The sequence below is a fragment of the Saccostrea echinata genome, unplaced genomic scaffold (genome assembly GCF_033153115.1).
Source record: "Saccostrea echinata isolate AGI-Se365-2 ecotype Australia unplaced genomic scaffold, CSIRO_AGI_Sech_v1 ptg000029l, whole genome shotgun sequence".
NCBI classification, from domain to species: domain Eukaryota; kingdom Metazoa; phylum Mollusca; class Bivalvia; order Ostreida; family Ostreidae; genus Saccostrea; species Saccostrea echinata.
In genome coordinates this window covers 26,434,239-26,458,754 of record NW_026889778.1, presented here as the reverse complement: position 1 = coordinate 26,458,754, position 24,516 = coordinate 26,434,239, and the positions used below count along the sequence as shown (strand labels likewise).

At 32.7% G+C, this 24,516-nt stretch overlaps 1 protein-coding gene across 1 annotated transcript; it reads left to right on the top strand.

The window, feature by feature from the left end:
* LOC133195748 (uncharacterized) lies at positions 1-1,847 on the top strand. Its single transcript, XM_061331675.1, has one exon. The coding sequence runs from the start codon at positions 26-28 to the stop codon at positions 1,685-1,687; it is 1,662 nt and encodes a 553-aa protein (XP_061187659.1). The 5' UTR covers positions 1-25; the 3' UTR covers positions 1,688-1,847.
* Positions 1,848-24,516: the final 22,669 nt, after the last annotated feature.

The following is a 24,516-nucleotide window of genomic DNA, read 5'->3' as shown; positions in this document are numbered from 1 at the left end:
GTCAATTTGCAGAATTTCCAAAGTAATGGATCCCCAGAAAAAAGCCCAGGATGTTGTCCGATGTGACCTTTGTAAGACTGCTGTGGTACAGATGCATTGTGATTTCTGCGATGTTAACTTATGTATAACTTGTATAGGTAAACACGTTTCTGACGACTATGACAAACATAAAGTGGTTCCTTTCCAACAACGAAAAACAACCTTGATCTATCCAATGTGTACAATTCATCCAACCAAAAGTTGTGAGTTACAGTGCAAGGAATGCAACATTCCTGTTTGTACAATTTGCGCAGCTACCATTCAACACAAAAAGCATGATCTCTTACTCCTTACAGAAATCTATGATGCAATGAAAAAATCCATTAGAAACGAAACGACAGAAATTGAAAATAATCTTTTACCAACATATGAATCATTAGCAATTGACATAGAAACTCAGATGTCCAGTTTAGATAGTGATTACGGGAATCTTGCAGATTTAGTGACGAAACATGGAGAAGACTGGCACAAAGAAATTGACAGAATCACAGAGGAAATGAAAAATGAAATTAATGAGATGAAAGGCAAACACAAAAGCATTCTGAAACAACACCTGGACGAAATCAAGCAAGTACAGTCTCTTATGGATCAAACGCTGCCTACTCTTAAGAAAATTGAAGAGTCAAATAAAGTGATTCTGGCTTTAGAATACACCTCCAAAATCAAAGAATTCAGCAAACTTCCTCCCAAAGTTCAAGTATCACTACCAACATTTACTACAGGAAATATAAACAGAGAACTCCTTGACAAATTATTTGGATCTTTAGCACCCATATCCATCAAGAGAGAAGAAGATGGCTACAGGCTGAAGAAAATGAAGGCCACAGCTAAAGAACTATTGGAAGTACATGAGCTCATTGCGTCTATTAATACGGGGTTTAAGTATATCAGAGGGGTTACCTGTCTAAGTGAAGAAGAAATCTGGATATGTGGCAACAGCAGTGGTTTAAAATGCTTTAACATTGAAGGTTCGGTTAAAAAGACTGTCAAAACAAAATCAGGGGATTATCCATATGATATAACATTGACAGATGATGGGGACCTAGTGTACACAGACGGGACAACAAGGACTGTGAATAAAGTAAGGAATGGACAGATAGAGGAGGTGATCAGACTACAAAACTGGATACCTAAACAACTCTGCGTCACCTCCTCTGGTGATCTCCTGATTACCATGTACAGTGATGATAAAACACAATCCAAAGTTGTCCGTTACTCAGGCTCCACAGAGAAAGAAACAATCCAGTTTGATAATGAGGGTAAACCTCTGTATTCAGGAAACAGCAACACTAAATACATCAGTGAAAACAGAAACCTGGATATCTGCGTGGCTGACTATAAAGCTAGTGCTGTAGTGGTGGTCAATCAGACTGGTAAACTCAGGTTCAAATACACTGGTCATAGCTCTACTACTGAGAAAGAACCGTTTATGCCATGGGGAATCACAGCAGATAGTCAGTGTCATATCCTGATATCAGACAAGCCTAACCACTGTATTCACATCCTAGAAGAGCATGGACAGTTCCTCCAGTATATAGATAACTGTAATTTAAAAGCCCCTACATGTTTGTTTGTGGACAAAAGCGATAATCTCTTTGTTGCTAAGCATTCTAGTGGGAATGTCAAGAAGATTAAATATATCAATTAAGTAGTCACATGCTCTATCGTGGACTAAGTACAGTAGTACTGTATGTATGTACGTGCAGGGTTCTTATTCTGTGCTTGCTACTTTCTACCATTTTTAACCTTTTCAAAATCTATTTAGGCATTGAAAAATGTTTTTATGTTTTTCTAGTAATGTATACCATATGTATCAAGTACTATTTCATTGTAACATACATATATTTACTTAATATCTAACCAACTGAATTAGAGACGTTACCTACACTGACACTTGATTTAAGAGAATTTGATTCAATTAAAGAAGATGGATGAACATGACGAGCGAAAAGTCTATATAGTATGAAGGTGAAAAATAAAATCTCAATTATATCAAAATTTTCCTTCATATTTCATCTAACATTATAATATACTTTATGTAAAACCTCTACAATTTGCAAAAATCTCACGAAGATTGAAATTATTTGCTTATGACATATTGTACACACCCTAAAGAGGGCAAAAAGAGTCATTTTCGCATACTATAACACTAATTTTCGATATGAGTGGGTCTTCGTTCCATTTTCTTGAAAGTTAATCCTCGAAGTTTGCATAAAAATATAATTTTTTTAGTTTCCTGAAATATGGAGCAAAGACCCACTACCTTAGAAATATACTTTCATGATATATCATTCGCATCTTTTCGAGAAATACTTGAAGTCCATTAAGTCAAGGGTCATATCACAAACATGATTTAAATGCCTCTATTCATCAGGGGCGTTTTACAAAAGGACTAACGACTAAGACCAAAATTTAACTCTGCTTATAACTTTTTAATTTATATTATATTGAATGTGGTTTTAATCTTTTCAAAAGGAATGTGTAAAGTTATTTTTACGCTACCAATTTTAAACAGAATCATTAATTTTGCAAAATTTTACAATAAACTTCAATTTATGTAGTCTAGTGGTTATAGCGTGCTAGTCTCGAAAGAAAATGATATACTCATGATTTTTATTGCTAGGGTTCGAACCCCACGAATACCACATTATTTTTTAATAAAAGAATAAATCTTGCTGAGAAATTTTTTTCAGAAAAGTTTTATCATAATTTCATAAATTTCAATAATGTGAACTTTACTCTAAATACTGAATTCACAAATTGAACATGATTTTTATATATCTGAAGCTATAGGCTTTCTGTGCGCTATGTTCACCCATCTCCTTTTATACATACAATGTACATTGTATATGTAAAATCTAACTGGTGCCACTGTGATGAAATGGAATGCAAGAAACATACATAATTTCCCCCAAAGTGTGCGCTTAAATACGGCAATATTTTGATCGTGAAATATATGGTGACCCCCCCCCCCTCCCCCCTTGGGAAACACGTCGTATTCATGAGGGGAGGATTTGTCCATGAGATAACAAGACTGTGTAGACTACCCCCCCCCCCTTCTTCCCACGAATAGGTTTTCTTGTTTATGCCTTTTTGTTACATGTATTTTCTAGCCAAAAATGTTTTGATGGATTTTTTTTTTAGGTTTATGGAACCCCACCACTTTACCATGTTTACGGGAAAAAAAATCCTCGATCTGCTCTTGTGTATAGCAGTGGAATATTTGGACTTCCTTTTTTATTTTCCAGTGTCAGTCACTGATGAGCATTGTGGCAACGCACTTTGAAAAAATTACGGACTTTGAAAATATTTTCAAAGTGCGTTAAAATTGGGACAAAATCAACGCACTTTGAAAAACTTTTTCAAAGTGCGTTAAATTTTGGACAAAATCAACGCACTTTGAATTTTTTTTTCAAAGTGCGTTAAGAGTGTACATCAACATTTTTTTTACCACGGAGACACTTAACGCACTTTGCAAAAATATATATAAAACAAAAATTATGGACTTAGATTTAAGTAATAGACAGCATTATTTTGTTATATTTCTTTCGAAAAGCTGAAGAATTGATCTACCCTCATCGAGAACGAGGAGAAGACAGGTAGAAGGTCCCTCTGACAGCCCAACTCTATCTTTCCTACCCAAATATATATTTTTACATAACGAAGTATGACATTGGTATACTTTCTCTCAATAAATTTGAGTTATCGTAATAGATGAAAAAAATTGAGATAAGCTTTCCTGAAGAAAAAAAATAATAACTAGTAGACTAATTGTTCTCGAACAATTAGAGGTCTTTCCACCTTCTTTAAATTTCATATATTTTTCATATTTTACTCTCTAAAGTTAATTTTTAAATAAAAGAATCCATAAATGGCTTAAAAGATAGAAAAAATGAAAAATTCAAAAATTTTGAAATGACCTTGACCTTTGACCTTGAAAAAATATTCAAGGTCAAAGGTCAAGGGTCACATTGCACTTGACCCCATGCTTCTACGACTTTTAGTTTTAAAGTTATAAGGTTTAATAGTAAGCACAAAGATGTTAAAGGGTGGTAACTCATATAAGGGGTCATCGGATACTTTCGCACTGAATAGATTGAAGTTGTGTCTAAAGACCCTGAAGACATTGGTGAAGGTTTTGTGTCTCTACGGTTTATGGTTTCGGAGGAGTAGCGATAACAAGGTTTTCAGTAAAAGGGGCAATAACTTTTAAAGGGGTAAATCTTAGGGGACAGGTATGAAATCTTTGAAATAGTTTTAAGAGGACATATTAAGGATGCAAAGATATTTAGTATATGTTAAAAGACAAAATAGATAGAAAAAGAGCTTAATTTCTCATATTTTGAATGACTTTGACCTTTGACCTTTGCATATATTTTAATATATTATATTATATATATATATATTATATTCGAAGGAGTAGCGATAACAAGCTTATATTGCGAAAGGGGTAATAACTCTTTGAGGGGTCAAAGGTCATATACGCAGGGTCAACTGCAAAAATCTTTTACGGAGTACATTCTTATGGACTATAAATCTTTTCGATATATCTTGAAACTCAAAATCACACGGCGGAAAAATAATAAAAAATAAGAAACAGAAGAATATCAATAGGTCTTTCCACAGAAAGGTGGAAAGACCTAATAACGCACTCTATTAAAGAAGAGAGATTCAGGGACCATATCGCATATGTAAGCAACAATAGCCATGCAACTGACTATACTTTGGCCAAAGTAGCTTTACAAAATCAACTTGTATAAAATGCCTAAAAAAATGTCATGCCTCTAATACTTATCAAAGAACTGTATTTAAAAAAAGACCCTCATATTGTGCGGGAATAAACAATTGTTTCATCCTCTAAATACTTATCAAATAACGATAAAGAGACCATCATATTCTGCAGGAAAATTATTTTCAATGGAAAAATCGTAATTGCTCCCTGTTCCCTAAGAAAAATGGGATGCTTTAAAGACTGGAAATAAAAAAGAAACGAAATCTTGCTACTAAACAATCATTCCTCCATTATTAGTAAAGACCCATTTCCCTTTTATTACATTTACGAGAACCTTTGGGAACTAGACAAACCCTAAATATCTTTAAAATGTCTATATCTCAGATCCTGAAATGACGTCATCAACTGAAAAGTTACCCAAACAGGTTCAAATAATTATTTATTATACCTAAAATTTGCAAGAATATTGACCAAGCCGTGCACATTTTTTTCAAAGTGCGTTAATATGGTCGATATTAACACACTTTGAAAAGAAATATTTTTATTTCAAAGTGCATTAACTTGGTCCCAAATTTAACGCACTTTGATTTTTTTTTTTTTCAAAATGCGTTTTTCAAAGTGCGTTGTAACAGAGCATGTGTAATTTTACACCTTGGATCGCTCGGAACTTAGTGTCTCTACAGAAGACAAGTTCCCGGGAGACAAAATGGCATTGCAGGCATATCTAAATATGTGTTCTACTGAATGATGATTTTTTTTTTTTTTGTTTTATTATAAGATATGCTTATAATGCAAATTTTGTCTCTTAGTTATTTATAAGAATTTAAGAAAAACACTTTGGGAGTTTGCCTTCAGCACTCATTACACATGCATACTGAGTAATTTTGTAAAATCCTGGATCCACCCTGACTTAAGTCATGTTTTTCAAAGCTATTTTACACTTTTGGATTAGGGTAAAATTATTCATACGATATAAACATGATAAATTGTACTTTCTATGTTTCATTTCTAATCGAGAATGATTGTATGTTCAAAATGGACCAGTCTGAATATTAAAGTTGTCGCTCTTTGCATTGTTAACACTACAGAGAAGAATGGAAGAAAGTAAAAAAATCTGCATGGAGTTATTTGAAGTATCTCACCTTTGAATGGATATTCCCCTGCAACGAAGTTCGCAGTAAGTTTTAACAAAAGATAATTAAAGATAATTAAAATAAAACTAAGTTTGGAAGAATAAATTTTCGATAGTTTATGGAAGCTCAGATATCTCCGAGTCCGCAAATTAGGAAGTATTGCAATTTATCCACTGAATAAAATTAGATTTTCATAAAAAATATTCATTCATACTGATGAAAATATAAAAACAAAAATATTAAAATAATAATAATAATAAACAAGTAATAAGCTTCGCACACGTGAAAATATAAAAATGCATGATTCCTGTCCCACATGCGAAATAAATTCCATTTCCAACCACAATTAAAGAATATCATCTATGTATATTTAAATATGTCCGTCCCTCCGAAAATCAAAATACTTTTTATTGAACGATTTTATAGGGGAAGGAAAGCTGTAAATTTATATAGATAATATATATTAATTAAACACTATTTATTTTAATGTACATGTATGCGGAATGTGCTCTCTCTTATATGTATTAGTAACAAAGCATTACAAATCTACTTTTTTCACAATTAGACAATCAGTAAAAATAAAACATTATTTATCTGATCAGATATAATATTTTTATCACGTTTTCGGGGTGTGGTGAGGTTAGGGTGCGTAAACCATAAATTTCAACCGGAGACCCCCAGGAGGGGGGCATCAATAATTGCCTTCTACCTTTAATTTACCTATCATAGGTAAACTTGCGTTAAATTTATATATCCTTCTGTGTCTTGTTATTTACACACTAAATCTCCACTTCATTCCTTCTTCCCGCTGAGTCTAATACTTAGAAAATGTAGCGCACCATTTACCCAACAAAACTTGTAACGGGTCGGAACACACAAACAGTGCGCGACGGTCCCCCCTTCTGTGGACAACAAACAATGATAACGTTTTTTCATGCTTTTCCTTTTAAATGGATAATAAAAACAAATTTTCAGGTGGATCAAATCGGCCACAGGGTGGGCTCTTACTATATTGTTTATAGTTACCAGAGCAACTCATTTGCATAAGAAGAGCAGGTGCGAGATTTAAAGAGTTGGCTAAGAGTGTTGAAGTGTGACGCGAAGACTTCGGAAATAAGTGAAAGCTGGAAGTGAAATGTGAATTTCAATTTTTGTGTCTTAATTTTTGGATATAATTTGGATTATCCTTTTCAATATTTTTTTTTCTCTCAGAAATTGGATATATGTATTATGTAGTGGAAGCAGTGAATAGTTTTCACTATGCCTTTCAAACCGGTAAGAAAGTTTTGACTTGTTGGTTTATTTTTTCAATGGTTGGGTGATATTGATTTCATTCTTATGAAGTTTAAATAGTCTTTCCCACACTGAAGAAAAGATCTTTGTTGATTGTATAAGCTCTATTTATTTGCTGTAGTTAAATTATAAGTTATCGTCTACAAATGAGGCGGAATGGTATGTTTCATATATCTACAGGTATAAATGTTAAAGAAGGCAAAGCAAAATGACATTTTATATGAACTGTATTCAACTGATCAACTTCATTTTGCAAACAGCTGTTTAGTTTCATTTTTTGTATTGCATACACATATAGGTGTTGATATAAGAACTCTTCCAGTAAAACTTTACTATCACTACCTAACTTTTTACAAATGAAAATCTCTCTCTCTCTCTCTCTCTCTCTCTCTCTCTCTCATAAGAAGTAGTAAACCACCAATTTAGTACAATGTACGTAATTTAATTATTCATGAAAGTCTTAATTTCCGGAAACATGTGAACATGATATAAAAAACGGTTTCCAATTCCTATTCTGGTTAGAATTATAAGTGGAATTTTTTTTTTTTTTTTTTTTTTTTGGGGGGGGGGGGGTTGCTTCTCTTGCTCGTCCATTTAAGCATATATAGCAAACATAGACTTGTATTCCTTAGGAGGTACCCCGCTTAATTTTATCTCTGTGTCATATATTCCCCTATCAATCACAGAGGTTTAGCTATATACAAGTCTTTTGCACATTTAGCAAATTTTAGCCACCGTTAACTGGTTAATATACATGTGTCATCGAATTTAAATATACATTTGATTTTCTAATTTCTCTTATTCAGTCATTAACAAGCATTAGGTCAAACGGCGTAATACACTTAGTATATAATTCCAATCCTTGATGATACAATTAAAAATTCTTTGTCAAATCGATTAAGGATTTTCTTGATTGCTCGCTTGAGGGAAACATTGGGATTAAAATGTTTTAGTTTACACGAATGCATGATAAAACGATGAAGGGTATTATAACACGCTCTGTTTTGAGTGTTTAGGCCAATGTCGGCCATCGAACTGAACTAATATTACAAGTAGAACAGCAATATTCCATGTTCTTGGTCTATATATACATGAACTTTTAATCAGTTGTATATACAATCAGAAAATTAAATGAAGTTTATAGCAGGTTTTTTTACTGTTGAATTTAAAAACGCCTATTGTGTGCTTTCTCTTTTTCTTTGTGAAAATATTTTGAGTGCATCAAATTTAATGAAATTCACTGTAATAATGAAGATAATGTTTATGAACTTGTAAAAAACGTAACATAGCCTTCTGCAGTCTTTTTTATTTTAAAATGTGTATGGTGGTAGTCTGAAAGTATTCTACTCACAGGACACCAATATGCATTGTGTCCCAATTTTCTAAATGTTAAAATCCGATAAGGGGGAAAGGGAGAGGGGTACCGTTACCCGTGTAAAAGTATAATGCACAATTTCTCAATACGGAGGCTGAAAATTTAGATTAAATTTCTTGTAAAGAAAACGTGAATTTGTCTAATGGCTTTTTTCCGTCTCTAGATACATTTTATAATGTGTGACGTATACATATATATTTTTTTTAATATTTCAGGGTCATCTCGGAATAACAATTTCACAGCCCAATGAGTTTGAGCTGAAGCACAGACCCGGGGTAATTCAGCATCTCCCGCCACTGAGTGCCAGAGAGGTGTGTTTTATATATACTTACTTACGGGGGGGGGGGGGGGTCATGAGAGAGGTCATGACCTCTAGTCCCATAGGAAAGTATGATTACCGCTTACTCTACCCTGGGGTGTTTTCAATGCTTACTCCAATTATATCGCTTCTCTACCATTTGTGTATATCAAGTACAAGGATTAGAACACTTAAATTAAGCCCGAAATTACTTTTTTTTTAAATCACAATTTAATATTATCGAAACGTATAATTAGAGAGAGCAGTCAAAGCTATGCTCAACAAACAATTATTTTGTGAAATTCTTTGATGTTTGACAGATTTCTTTTTTTACTCGTATTTACGATTCCAGATTATTAATAAATTACTACACCCAATATATTTGTTTAGTTTTTTAAAATAGTTTTTTTTAATTATATAATTCATCTTACATGTTCGTTTGACGAGTGTTCGACCTTTTTGGTGCAGTGATTTGATGAACTGAAGATCTGCTAAGTCGATACCCCCTCTTTTTTTTTTTGGGGGGGGGGGGCTGTACAAGATTAAGACGATTGAAACACGATCGTGTATATACGTTTTAAAAAATGCATCGTGTGTGATCTTGGGGTTTGAAAATTGAATCCAAAAATCGATCGAAAATGCGCATTACTTATCATTAAAATTGGGTTATATCTTACGATCAAAAAACGAAACGAATATCACTGAATTGTCAAGGGCATGGTTTTACAACACAAAAAAACTTAATTTCTTTCTTTACTTTATGGAGGTCGAAGTTTGTTCTGTTTAGTGTGAAATAATAGTTCTTCTCTCAATAGGGTTAGAATTCCCGATATTAAGTTGCTTTTGGTTTCATTGTATTTTTACATTTACAGAATTTTAAAACACGGTACAATCGTACAGTTCTCAAAGAAAATGTGTTATTTAAAAATAAACGTATAATTTCTTCGTCCTTTAATTACGAATGCGTAATTACAGTTTCATATACACTTCATGGAATTGAAGGCAATGAAACAATATCGAATGCCATAAAATAGCGCCCAATAAAATTCTCATATTTTTTCCTCCTGCAGTGGTTTAAAGAGCAATTAGTCTTCCATTACTAATCATAGTATTGCTACAAAAAGACTTTTCATCGAAAGTAAACTCCCTCCTAATTTCCGACTACATCGAACATATTTGTTAAAAAATTGGTCTATCTTCAAAACGACATTTCGGGACTGTTTTCTAATTTCCTTCTTAAATTGTGCATAAAATGTATATCTACAAATGTGTTGAAGTTTGGCCTGTGTAATAATGGAATCTTTTTTCAGTACTCTCTTCTAATTTCCTGTAATGACATTTCAAACCCACTGCAGATGTGTGGATTTTTTTCTGCGTTGCAATGTATATTTTTCAGAATTCTTGCTTAAATAATTTTGCTCTTTGTTCCGAGTAGGGTCATGATCAAAGGACAAGATTTTATTTTTAGCATGTGTGTATTTGTTAAGGGGGTATGCTCTTACCCCTGTACTGGAATGGTTTAAGTTCAAGTTTTCGTGCCGATTTTTTTTTTTAAATATTTAAAAAGAGCGCATCTCCATATACATGTACATATATGAAACAATTAAACACTTAGTGAATTCTTTAAGCATTATTCTTCCATCATGATTATTGCAGTTTTTCCAAATTGTCAGACACGTATAAGTATGGGGGGGCGGGTTACGAAACATAACGTGAACTTTTAAAGTTGAAAATGTTCATTGAAAGGCCAGCCCCCCCCCCCCTTTTTTCTTATTGAAGTTAAGTGAAATCGTCCCATGGTACCTAATGCATTAGATTAAAATTCTGTGTGGGAAAAGTGGTCCAATCTTCCCCCCTCCCGGATTTTCGAGTCCAGTTTAGACAATCATTTTTTCCTTTGCTTGTCAAATATATTTCAAGTCAGTTCAAAAATATTTTTCCAGCCCTTTCAAAAATGATAACTACGTGAGTGATTGTAGCGATCCACGGAGATAATGACAATATTTTGTTCTCGGTATAGCAAATTGCATCTCCAAATAAATAAATAAACAAATAGATAAATAAACAAAACTGCGCCATGTCAGCAGTCGTACTCAGAACTGCAGAATTTGACTTTAGCTGAAGATAATGTGATGGACATGCAACACAGAGTACTTCATCCGCTGTTCAGGTCGGCCGTTCCGCTCTTCAGTTTTGGAGGCGGAGAAGGTGATGCTTGAAATATTGGCGACTGGGAAAGTTGCAGAACGAAGAGGGCATGTTGTTGAAGTGGACCTTACATGATAAATAATCATAGCCATAGCTTTAAAACTACAGAGCAATATACATGTGTATATATATTTAAATATGTGTCAGTTGTGTTATTAATCGTGATTCGTAAACAAAGTTGTTTTACTTGATTCTGACATGGTGATGGTGATGTCTGTACAATCATTGAATGAGTGGCAGCCCATTCGTTTTTTAAAGAGGATTAAGTAGAATAATTTGTACAGTAAATATTATTATTGAAAGTTTTATGTTCACTAACAGGCCAGTTGTTCAATTGCAAGGTAATATATTTTGATGTGTGACAACCTAAGATCAGATTTATCTCCCTTTATCTGTTTTTTCAGCCTGCATACAGCGAGAGGCCCAAGATTCTTGAACGTGGATCATGGACACAGGCAGCACCTATCAAGGAGAAGAAACACTTCCGACATGTCAGTGACTCAATAGGCAACAACTACAGCCCCCAGGCCAGGCATCTCACTGCTTCCTACATTTATGAAACTACAAAACAAAGTAAGACTTAGTCAGAGAACGTATTGGAGAAGGTTTATCTGGTCGAGGCAAGGATTGGAGGGGGGGGGGGCATCTAACTGCTTCAAACTGTACATCTATGAAACTACAAAGCAAAGTTATATAATCAAAGAATTGACTCAGCTGAGGTCTTGAGGAAGCTTAGGTTTTGCAGCGCTTTCAATGAAGGGGCAACAGGAAGCAATTTATCACCAATGATTGGAATTTGCTGTTTCAAATTTCAAAATTGGCAAAGAAAATTATCGGAAATAATTCTAAAACATCCTCTTCCAATTGAAATATTCACCTTAAAATTCAATTCAAAATTATTGAAAGCCCTGTGGTGGCATTTGTGTAAAATTGAAGAAGTTTTTGGGTGTAAAAGCTTATGCTTCAACCCAAGACTTTCTAGCGTTTCTCTACTATATACTACTTATTACCTATAAGTACAGTGATGGCGGGACAGAGAAAACACTATGACAAAATAATCCGCGATCTATTGGTGCCCGCTATATACTATATATAATTGTACAAATACAATAATGACGGAGCTGACAGAGACACGTCTGTACTATGCAGCTGATAACAGCAAAAGAGAGCGAGGATAGGTACATGTCATGGCAGGTGTGTGTCGTGTTCCACGTGGTCGGACGTAGCAGGGCAATCCGTGCCCAGCACCTCCGAGACCACTACAACTTCAAATGTTTTTATTATTACATGTAGTTATGCAGGGCTCTCGATTCTTTATAAATGGGGCTGTTGAATGGTCCCTTTCCCAATGCAGAAAAGGTACCTTTTTTCCCCAAAGCAAAATGTAAATTTCCCATTTTCTACAGCAAAATATTTTTAAAAAAATTAATCAGTGACATAATCGCCAACAAGTGAAAATGAAACAAACTAGTTCTGTGTAGGACTGTATTAATTAATAAGTTCATGCCACCTATATTCGTAAACTGGTTCAGCTTCAATAAGGAACCAGGTTTTCCCAATTTTCCCCAAAATGACAATAATTTTCCCAATTTGAATGGCCCTGGCCCCAGCCCAAAAAATGGTGTGAGAGCCCTGTTATGACTTTGTTTATCTGCATCTGCATGTATAGTTATAGATCCTTAGTTAGCAGATTGTACGTGTTTCTGATGATCACTGTGCTTAAATAACATATCGTCTGTGTAATTCTTCAGAAATTGAACTCAGGAATCCATGTTTCTGAACCATGTATATATTAGAGAAGAAATTCTTTAGCTGAAATGCAGCATTCTGCCATAAAATCCATGATTAAAAATAGATATTGTAATGTTGACAATGTTGGTAAACCCATATATACGTTAATGTTCCATAAAATTTCAAAGTCAAATTGAATTAATCAAAAACATAATAAAATGCATTGAGATTTGAAGATTATGAGCTCATTAAAATATTTCATAATGCTGGTATTTTAATAATTTTTATCCTTAACTGTATTTTCTTGTAAATTAGGTTATTTAAGGAGCATTTTCCAAACATGAAAATAAGAATATAGTGGAACAGAGTATTATCTATAAAGATTTAGATTCACTTAACAAATGCTTAATGGACCTGTATTGGTTTTGCTATGGACCTTGAATACAAACAGTTAAGACAGATAAAATGTTTACACTTAATAGATATTTCATAAATATTTTAACAAGACAGACTACTTTCATTAGCAAGATGCAGATCACCTATAGAGTTAAACCCAAACATGAAGAGATTTCGTGCATTTAGCACTGTTTCCAAGTAACCGAAGAGCCAAAGGCTGTTTTTAATCGTGTGGAATGAATATAAAAGCCCAGATATGATCATGCATTTTCTATTAAAATAGTGATGCTTTTAACACTTTTCCCCCTATGTTTAAAAGTCCATGTCTTGTAAATCCCTTAAAAGCCAATCACAACACCTTACAGATTAACCTGATTAGGGTGGATTATGTTAAAATGGGATAAAAACTAAGGAATGGAATCCACAGAACTATGTCAGTTAGTACCCCTCCTTTTTTTCTTGGTTAAAAGTTCTTATCTCTTGGTGGCTTGGTGTAGATTGATGTTTTTACTACAAAAAACTTAATAAATTTATTTTTAGCATGTGTGTATTTGTTAAGGGGGTATGCTCTTACCCCTGTACTGGAATGGTTTAAGTTCAAATTAATAAACTGAATCAAGCATTGGAAATGCATATATTCCTCAGTTTTTTTATTACAGTAATGACATTAAAATAGCTGCTGGTAAACATACAGATTAAAAAAAAAAAAGACATCTCCTAAGATGAAATAAAATGCGTTCGTCAACTTGGTTTCTCCTTACAAATGTTTATATAAATAGTATAAAAATATTTATATTAATGGATACATATATTAACCCCTTTTTTTGCACAAGACTTAGACTGGGTGGTTAACATTACTTTTCTGTTGTTAAAAAAAAAAAAAAGAAATGGGAAAATGTCATTTAAAGATCAATTCAATAAAGTTATATTAATATTGGAATTTAACATATTTTTAGATTTAATAGAAATGACTCTTGCCAAATTAAAAAGCTTTTTCTGAAGTTTTATATATATGTGTATATATCTGATAGAATTGATAACGGTTTAGGTAGAGAAATTAAAAATTGAAGAATCCGTGATAAACCCGGGTAGAAATTGACATGTAGGTTTTTCTGATAGAGACATTATAAATCCAGGTGTCAGAGTTAGATGTGAGAACGGCGTGCTATCTGCCGATATAATTGATCCTCTGGTGTGATTAATTTCGCAAAGATATTACGATTGTTACACAAACTGTACTGGAGAATTGATTTTGGGATTGCTGATAAACTTAAATTAGAAATTTTGGAATTACGTGGAATCTATAAAAGAAAATGATTATCAAATAAACATACAACCAGACATTGTCTGATATCTTCATTTTGATTAGTAGCAATTTTGCGTTGTTTACAATTCAAATTTAACTAGCCTGTTCTTTTTTAAATGTAAATAAGCAGTCTCAAGTTTTTATTTGACAAGTACACATGAGAAAGAATTTATACAAAGAGAAAAAAAAAGCACCTGAATTAACATGATTAATTTTGTAATAGACTGTCTGTTGGGTCAATTCATGTTGAAAAAGACTGTCTGTTGGCAGTGTTCGAAATTCAGTATTATTTTCTATGGGTCCAAAGGTCCTTCCAGGGCAGTTTAGGCCCAAAAATAATACCATCAAATACATTTTGAAAAAATAAACTTTTATTGATGATCTCGGTAAGTTTATCTGTTTGTATTAAATAAGTCAATTTAATGAAGGGTAACGGTATCTACAATCATATCCCAAAATCATTTCAATGACCCATTTAGTCATACTATTTGTGAGTCCTTTCAATTGTACGTCAGCGCAGGACCAACGGACCAATGATAATTTTGAACACTGTCTGTTGGGTCAATGTCATTCAAAGGAATCAAAGGTCAAATATGAATTTGCCACTGCTAGACATAAGTTTGTTTCAACATGTTTTGTTAAATAAATAATGGTAATTAACAGTTAAGTATCAATATAACTTTATAAGTCCCTGTCTTCCTCTAAAATTTTGATCTTTTAAGCCATTAAGAAAATAGCTAGGACATATTTTTTTCTATTATGTTCTGCATTGCGGTGCCATGTTTGATATGTAAACCAATACTGGACTCAACAAGCAAGTAAATACACTCTCCAAGTTTATTATATTTAAACAGTTGACCCCCAAACACCCAAAGATAAACAAATATATCCTCTCAGTGGAACATATTTTGAACCTTTCATTTTTCAAGGACACTAAAATTTCTACTGAAGAAGTGTTAGTTGTGTAATCACTGTAATTGCACATGCCTTCATCGTGTATAACAGTATGTTGGTTACAAGAACATGTTCATTTAGTTTTGTTTTTTTTAAATATTTAAGCTGAAAAATCCCTAATGTAAGATCTGCCCTACCATCTAAACAAATTTATTTCATGACAGAATGATATTTTTCCATATTGAAACCAGGTACATGTACCACAATTACCCACATGCAAGCCCATTGAAAATTTAAACGAGATTGTTACTTCAATTTTGTAAACTTAATTTGTAGTGTTAGAGATCATGTGTTTATCATACTGAAAATATTATTGTTAGTCAATTTGTTGAAGGGGAAAAAATCATGAATTTGTACGATTTTATAACTATATACTGTTTCCATAGTTACAACATCGGAGCGCCCAGCAACTTCAAATGGACAGCTAGCTATAAGTCGATCATTAAGTAGATCAAATACTGTTGGTATGTACAACAAAATGTGTGGAATATATAAACCAAGGTTTTTATAATTAAACAACTGTTGACCTTTCTTCACATGATTTACAATTTAAATTTGTTTGTTTTTTAAACCCAGACCTGAACTCATACGTTCAATTGTGTACAAGTTAACAGTTTTTATGTGAATTTTATGTCTTTATTTTTTTAAATCCTAATCGCTGACAGTGTGATGGAAACCAGCCAAAAGATTGATCTTGGCTGCATGTTTATATATATATAACTTTATATATGAAAGGACTAAATACTAGAATGACAATGGTGTATTGTGCACTTGTCGTTAATAATGTCGCCTGATCCACATTGTAACTGAGTTAATCTGATTTGTCTGATATTTTATCTCGTGATTACACCATTAATATTTTCACTGGTTGACCATAACCCTGCACATATTTTTAAAAACATGTTTTTGAGGTCAAAATTTATAAGTTGACAATACAGAGTTGCTGTACATTTAGCATATATTTAGAATGAGTAGGCCGGGTTAGCCAGCTTTAATATGCTGCAGTACTTGTACTTTAGGAAAGAAATTCCCATTTCAACTTCATTCCAACAGAAAATAAGTCCTTAATGTGATGTGTAAAAAAAAGGTCAGGATTTATAGAGGGCAATTAAGATTTTCTATGTTACTTTTAATTTTCTTTCTGGACAGTATAGTACTTATGGACATATATAATCCCCCCCCCCCTCCTCTCAACACTCAAAAGCTGGTAAGGATAAAGGTTTAAATTAAAAAAACTCGGCAAGGGATTGTACAGTTTCTAGAACATGTAGAAGATAACAACATAAAAAAATAGATCTTTCCCAATCCATGGGTAATAAGTGTGTAAGGAGGTTTAAAAGTCAATACACAGGCTCGGAATTTTCTTTTTCTCCATTGTGGCTTTTACCACAAGTGTTTGTTTGCCCTCTTCTCCGTATGTCAACAACAGATCAAATATTCGAATTTCACTGAACACACTGAATGAAATTAATTACTCGGGTTTTAATGCACTGTCCATGTAAACACAGAACAAAAAAAAATCATTTCTTTTTTGTGATAACCATCATAATAGTTCAATACAAGGGTAACGTTTGAGATGACATCTGAAAGGTTTTTTTTTTTAAAGTTGATGTTAACTTAACTGCACTTAAAGTACATGTTATTTTCAGATGTCTTTGATTTGAAGTTAGACATTGAAATATCATGATTTATTGAGTGTAAATTAATTGCTAGAGGTTAATTTGTTACCAAGGTTTTTTTTTTTTAACTAACTCTAGTAGTGATTTGACTGAGGTCAAATGCATTTCAGCTATACTTAAATAAAGGTTTGATATTTTGCTAAAAAATATATATATATGTCATGTAAATTAATTTTTGAAAAAGATATGAAAACTATTAGAGTTGACATGGTTGAGGTAAAGTTTAAGGTTTAATATTTTTTTACATGATCATGATGATACATGTATGTAAATCAAAACATTATGAAAACTAGCAGATTTCGCGTAAATATGATGTATGTTGCTTATTCTCATTGTTCAGTATGTGATAAACCTTTTCCCTTTTAAAGTTTTAATGCAGTGAAATATTCTGCTTGCAGATTTTACTACGGAGGAGAATTTCTACCTCGCTCCAAGACAAACCAGAACACCTAGCCCCGTCCCTAGAATAGTCAACGACCCTGACCCCAGAAGGAAAAGGTGAGGGTCATGGCAGTGTTTAAATAACCATGTGCCCGACCACCCAAAACATACATTTACAGCGGGCATTTTGCATTTATGGATGTCTGGCTGGACGTGTGAAAATTTCCATGAATTAAAATTCATATAAATATTGGAATATAAATATCTCACAAAACGTCTAACAGTATTGGTTGCAAAGGCTAACAAACCAAAGGACAGAAATGTCTATATATTCAGGGTTGAAGTTATAGTAACCTTGTCCCAATCATATAATCACAAAATACAAATTTATGAAAGACAATTATTTTCTTGGGCTATTAGATGTTTGGCAGGGCTGACAACTTTTACTAGCAGTCAGTCCTGCGTGTCTAGCTTATTTTAAGGGGAGTTTCAAACACTGGTCATGGTTAGTTCTTGATTCCTATTTTAAGCTCAGCATCTGCAAAATCAAATTAATCAAGAATTATATGCCTATTGTGACGTTATGCATGTGTAATTATATTACTTGCTACTTAATGTTTTACAGAGAATTTGCATTGATTCAATCTTTTATATGTGCTATATGTGTATACTTACAGAAAGTTAAAAGTTGAAAAAATTGTTTTCCAGCAGCAATCTTTTACAAGATGTAAAGCTGAATGGGTTTTGATAAAGTTGTGAAGGGAAAAAGTACTTTCCTACTCTAGAAATAATTTCAAAAAGATCTCAATTAAATCGTTGTGGGGGTCTGTTGGAAATAGAAACATGAGAAAAGTTAATTATATGTGTATATAGTTGTATCCGTCATTTTTTCCCCATGAAATTATAATGAATTCATCTGAATCAGCTTTTGACAAAAATATTTGCTACACAGTGAAATTCAATTAACAGATAATAATATGATTTCCCCAAACATATGACGTGTGTAATAGATGATTTTACTACTTTTGGAAATTATGTTCTAGATATTAAAATGACTGAAACAGGATCAATCATCATATACAAAAAGTCTTACATTAAATAAACACAAGACAAATGTGTATTAATTAAGTTCCTATATTTATTTTTTTTTAAAAGGATGAAACTTTTTTTTAATGACTGCATGCCTGCACAGTAAATAATTAATGTACAGCAAAGATGTTTAAATTTGTCATCAATGTCAAATCTGAATTTTACCAAAGATTTATAATTTTCAAATATCTTAACATTTTTACTTATGATGTAGCTGTTCATCAGTTGCATTGTACGTAGTTTGAGTTTTCATTAAGCAGCGATTCGAGGGTTTGCTTTGGCGTTTTTCTCAGTCACTGCATGTTGATTTCTGTTTTGTTTCATGATGAATAATTGATGCCCTAATTCGGATTGATAGAATGTACAGGACAGGTAGAATTAAGGTTAAAGATTTTTTTTTCAGTAGAGATGGGAATTCTTAGACATAATGTCCCTGATGTATTATTAATTACAGGACATGTTGGCATTAATAAAATCACTACACAAAGTAAAATAATTTTTTTGTTCTTGAAGCCCGGAAATTATCAGATTAATTTAATTAGTGAAAAGATATCAGTGTCCCTTATTGGACAGTGATGTTGCAAAATCATTATGATCAGAGTTCTATAGAAATAATTTATCAAAAGTAGTCTTGTTGTCTATTCATTTCATTATGAATTGTTCACATGCAAAAGCTGTCAAAATTAAATCTCTAAAGCTAGAATTCATTATTTTGAGTTAATAAAGTAAATTCGTTTAGATCTAGGAGATGATGATAATTATTATTTTATTTTTGTTGTTTATTTTGTTCATTAATTTATATATATTCTTGTTCACAACTTTATTGAACTGAAAACTGTTTAATTAGACAAGATAAAAGAGAGAGAGAGAGATTTTTTGGCCATTTCTTAAGTCAAGCTCAGATGTTCTCGGTCATATGTTAATTGAGACTTAATTTTTGCTGTGGAGACACTTCATTTTCCAAATATATCTTGAGTTGTTTTTAGCAAAATACGTGTACTTGTACATGCTTTGTTATTTAAGAAATTTTGCAGAAGAAACATACATTCAAATCTCGTTATCTCGAACTCAATAGGACCAATAAAAAACTTCGAGATATCCAAGGATTCGAGATATTGAGGGAAAATACTTAAAGAATAATTAGTTGGGACTTCCAAATCACTTCGACATATCTATGGTATTCGGATATCAGTGTTTAAGATATCGCAGTTCAACTGTATTTTGACCTGATCTAGCATTTTACTGTACTTTTTGAATGTGCTAAAAACAGTGTGAAACAATTGTCAAAACATTACTTGAGATCAATTTGAGTTTTTTAATTATTCAATGAATAATCTTAATCTATGTGCCACAGAGTGGCCTCAAATGTTTGGAATATTTTAATTTTTGAATGAAAATATCTTTATCTTAATAATCTTAAGACAGAGTCTTAATCTGAGTACAAATTGTTCAGTCTGACAAAAAACATTGATATACACTGATTTTAGTGTTTTTATACTGTTAAATGTGAAAAATCTTAACTGACTGATGTTTTGTGTTTGACTTTTAGCTTCCATGCCTTAATTAACCTCGACACTGGGAAAATCATCCATCCCGACTCCGACTTTGTTCTTCCAGACATCCCCAATGGGACTAGTCATCAAACCTCAACGTACCCCGAGACAACACTACCCCCAATCAACGGAAGTCTGCCCAAACTCCAGGCTCCTTCCTCCGTTAACCAGAGTGACACCGGGTACAGTAGCTATATTAATGGTAAGTAGATTACTTGTGCTTATCTCCCCTGTAGTGTAATTTAGAAGCATAATTTCATGTATTATAGGAAGAGGGAAAATGAAAAAGGATTCAAACTTTGGGTCCCCTGAACTCTTATAAATAGGTGCTCAACCAACTGAGCTTTATGGTAACTGGTGAACCAGTTTGCCTGACCAATAAACATGCAATGTGTACCCAAGAATAATCATACCAGGAAAGAGTCACAGGAATTGTGATGCCCTCACTTGCTTTTTTTTAAATACCATTAAAATTATGCAAGTATACACCTCTCTATAATTGTTGCATTCCCATTATCATGACAAGGTCAGGTTTCCATTGTTAATTTTTGTTCATGCTCAAAGAATTTTTTGGAATACACTGCTCAGACTGATAATCAAGTTGTAAAATCTCTTAGATTCTACTTAATATGTGAGGGAAAGAAAAGTAAACTTTGTGAACTCCATGTAATCGGAGAAATCTGAGTTCTTTCTAAGAGCATTGACAGATGCATACATCAAAAACAATCTCAAGTGGAATCTTATCATGAAAGAATACACCCGATTGTCGTTGGGGCCAAATTTTGATACCATTGCTGTGTTGTTTGGGTAATATGTCACATAATTTTGCAGAAAGTTATGTACAACTTTCAAACAGAGGTACTGTTTTTAATATCAGTGTAATTAATAAAATAAGTTAAATATACAAGGCAGATATCAATAAAAGTTAAGACACATGCAGAGATTTGTAATAAATCTAGGAATGAGCTGAATTTTTCAGTTTCTTAGATATTTTTGATGTAGACAAAGTGGATTTTTTGAAAATGACAAATTAAACAAGTCATGTTAAAAGATTCTTGTATATATAACCATGCACACCATTAAAATGTCATTGTCTGAAGTCCCAAACTTACTGTTTAGAAGTTGGAGATTGTTTTACCAAGGAATTATTAGAAAATTGAAAACAAGTTCAGCATTTGTACATACAGGGATTAGGTTTGTTTGTATGATTTATTGCCTCTTAGACCTCACGGTAAAACTTGATAAGATGTGTTCTGTGGTATCACATTTAGGTGATATTTGATCATTGATGGTCTGCATTTGATGGTCACACATTCTTTTACCTTAAAAGCATATTAATTTATGTAGAGTCAGCCCTCCTCTAGATTTTTTTCTTGGGGGTACATTTTTAAACTTTCTTGACAGGAGTATGTTTTGTCATACTGATTAACTGCAGAGCTAGTTGCAATTCCTTCACATTAAGATTCACTGACCCTCTGATAAGAGAGATAACTCTTTACTGGCATAAATGACTTATAATTATTCCTTTATAAAATTGTAATATTAAATGATCTTTACTGTTGAATTTGTTCCACAAGGTAATGTCAAAATTCTGTGCATTATGATTATATTTAATAAGATTTCTTATTAAAAAACCTCCCCAAAACATTAGTTTAAAAGTAACATTTTAAATATGAGTGAACAGGGAGACAATTTACCATAAATATTAGTGCTGTGTATTGCGCCAAAAATTTCGATACGATACAACGATATTTTATAATGCGATATATTGGATTCTTTAACAAGTCTATCAGAAAAGTCTTGTACATTATTTAATGCATAGATTTTATAAAAACTAATTGTTTTGCAACTCATTTTAAAGTTCTTGTCTCACTGTCATTACAAATTATACTTCAAATTCAAACTTTTAATGACTGTAAAATCAACATTTAAATAGAGTTGTCTATGTATTTTGTAATAATTGTCTAAGATGTGCTACCTCCTTAATTCTAAACATTTAAATATAATCTTTGGTGATTGAAATTCCCAACTTTTTTACAGAATTATATGAAAAACTGCCTGCTCGATAAGTATTGGAAGTTATTTTTTCGATATGATACATTCTTGAATATCGATTCATATCAATATATTGATATGGCCCTAATAAATATTAATGGAGATTACTTTACATTAACTTTCTGGATATTTTATATATCTTATCTGTACATGTATGTGTTGAATTGAATTGTCTGTAAAAACTACACATATGACCCATTTAATGGCTGTATTGCTGTGATTGCATGGCTTAATATCCCTGCATGCAGGTCCCGTAAAAGGACCCTGTTTGAATCGAAAATTGACTCTTTTTTTCCACAAAATTAAAGTAAAAATTCCCAAATGACTAGCAAATGGAATTTTCAGTGCTTTTGATCAACGAAACCTTGTACCAAACAGGGTCAGTTAAGCCCTTGATTGTGTAATGTACGTAGATAGAGGTAATGTGATGTAAAATGCATGATATAACTTGCTTCATTATGTGGTGTCAGCTGGGTGTATGTATCAATTCAAGGAGGCCGAATTTTCCTGCTTGCATACTAAATGCATGAGCTTGTGTGTTTAGCTGCTTAAATGAGAAATCACTTCATTAGAAGAGAAACTCAGCTATTTGGTGTGATAATTAACTGTCTGATGCGCATTGCAAATTTGTAAAATTCTAATGACAGATAAATTAGGAATATCTAAGGATTAGCCTTTATAAAAATGATAAATGTTCAAAATGTATTCACAAGATTTGTTTGAGCCGATGGGTACCTGTATAGTATATTTAAAAGTGCTTTATTATTTTTTTTATTTGAGCATGGAAAAAGCATTTGTGGCAGCAAGTTAATGAACCAAACTCATGACACTCCTTAAATATCAGATACTTGAATTTGACTGAACTTTTTCTCAAAGAACTTCAGTGTTCAGGGTGTCAAAGTCACTTCAACCATACATATAGCAGAAATCATTTGATACTGCTTTTGTACTTAACGAGAAGAAAGCCACTATGCTTCTTAAGCTCTAAATACCATCATCTTTTTTTATTGTATGTAGCATTATCTTTTATTAAGAAGTAAATTTAATCAATGGCAATTTTTTTTTTTTAAATAGCTCTGCGTCATGCATTATCTAATGGCAAATTCTATCTCCAATGTCAGACAAGATTTCCTCTGAGTCTAGAAAGCTGTTCAATACACAAAAGAAGGCAGTAGCAATGTAGGTGTCAGTTCTTTATGGGTTTCCACCCAGAGTTTATTAGCTCACCCAGTCAAAAGTACATCCAGCTTTAAGGAGCTCTCAAAAATCACTAGGTTACTACATATGTGTACATTTGTTGTTTTAGTACAGACTTGTTTGCTGTCTGTATATATTTTCCTCTGTAATTAAAGAGGCCGGGAGTTTAGCTAGGACTTTAACTTTCATTTTATTGTACTTTCTGGGAATTTGGTTGGCTATAATTAATTAATAAAAGTTTTCATAAAGACATAGAATGAAGAGTTTATCTGTTAGAAAATGCTAAAGGATCACTTTGTATCTAAAGGCAGTGAATTTTGATTTGAGTCTTATGTCTGCATTTGTCTGTTTATGTCATTGTCCCCAGGTTCACCTTTTCAAATCTGTCGAACAAAATGAGATTGAGATTTTGTTAGTTCAACATCAGGTCAAGGCCACTTGCAGGTCAAAGGTCAAATAGCCATTATAATCCTAAAGAAATTTTAATTGCTGCAAGCAGTGTTTTACCCATATACATTCATTGTTCTAAATGTTTGAATTCTGTGAAAGGTGTTTATAGTGCAAATAAGAAGAATTCATTTGTCAATGATTGAAGTTTGAATTATTTTGTACTTGATAAATTCCATGAGAAAGTTTGAAAGATTACTGTATTTTCATTCAGTCAGTACAAATGGTATAATATACCCATGATACCTATGTGTATAGCTGACAGATTTGTGTATACCTGCAACACATGCTTTTTGAATTTGCTGGATAAGAAATATTTAAAGTGTCAGGGTATCTGTGACCAAGCTCTTGCTAATTGAAGTTTTCTGTTGATAAAGTTCTTACACGAGATTGACAGACAGGTGGTTAATATTTGAAAATCCCTTAGAAACATTACATTGTTCGGAACAGTGTCGTGCCCGCCAAGAGTTGATTGTCACCTCACGTACAAAGACGCAATAATGATATTCCTCATTTACTTTTAAATGAGGTGCGATATATTTCAAGCATTTTTAATTATTTCCCTATTGACGTGATGTGGTCTTTAGATGGATTCATCTTTCATTCATTGATTACGAGACATACTGCGAGTTTTCAATGCATGTATTGGT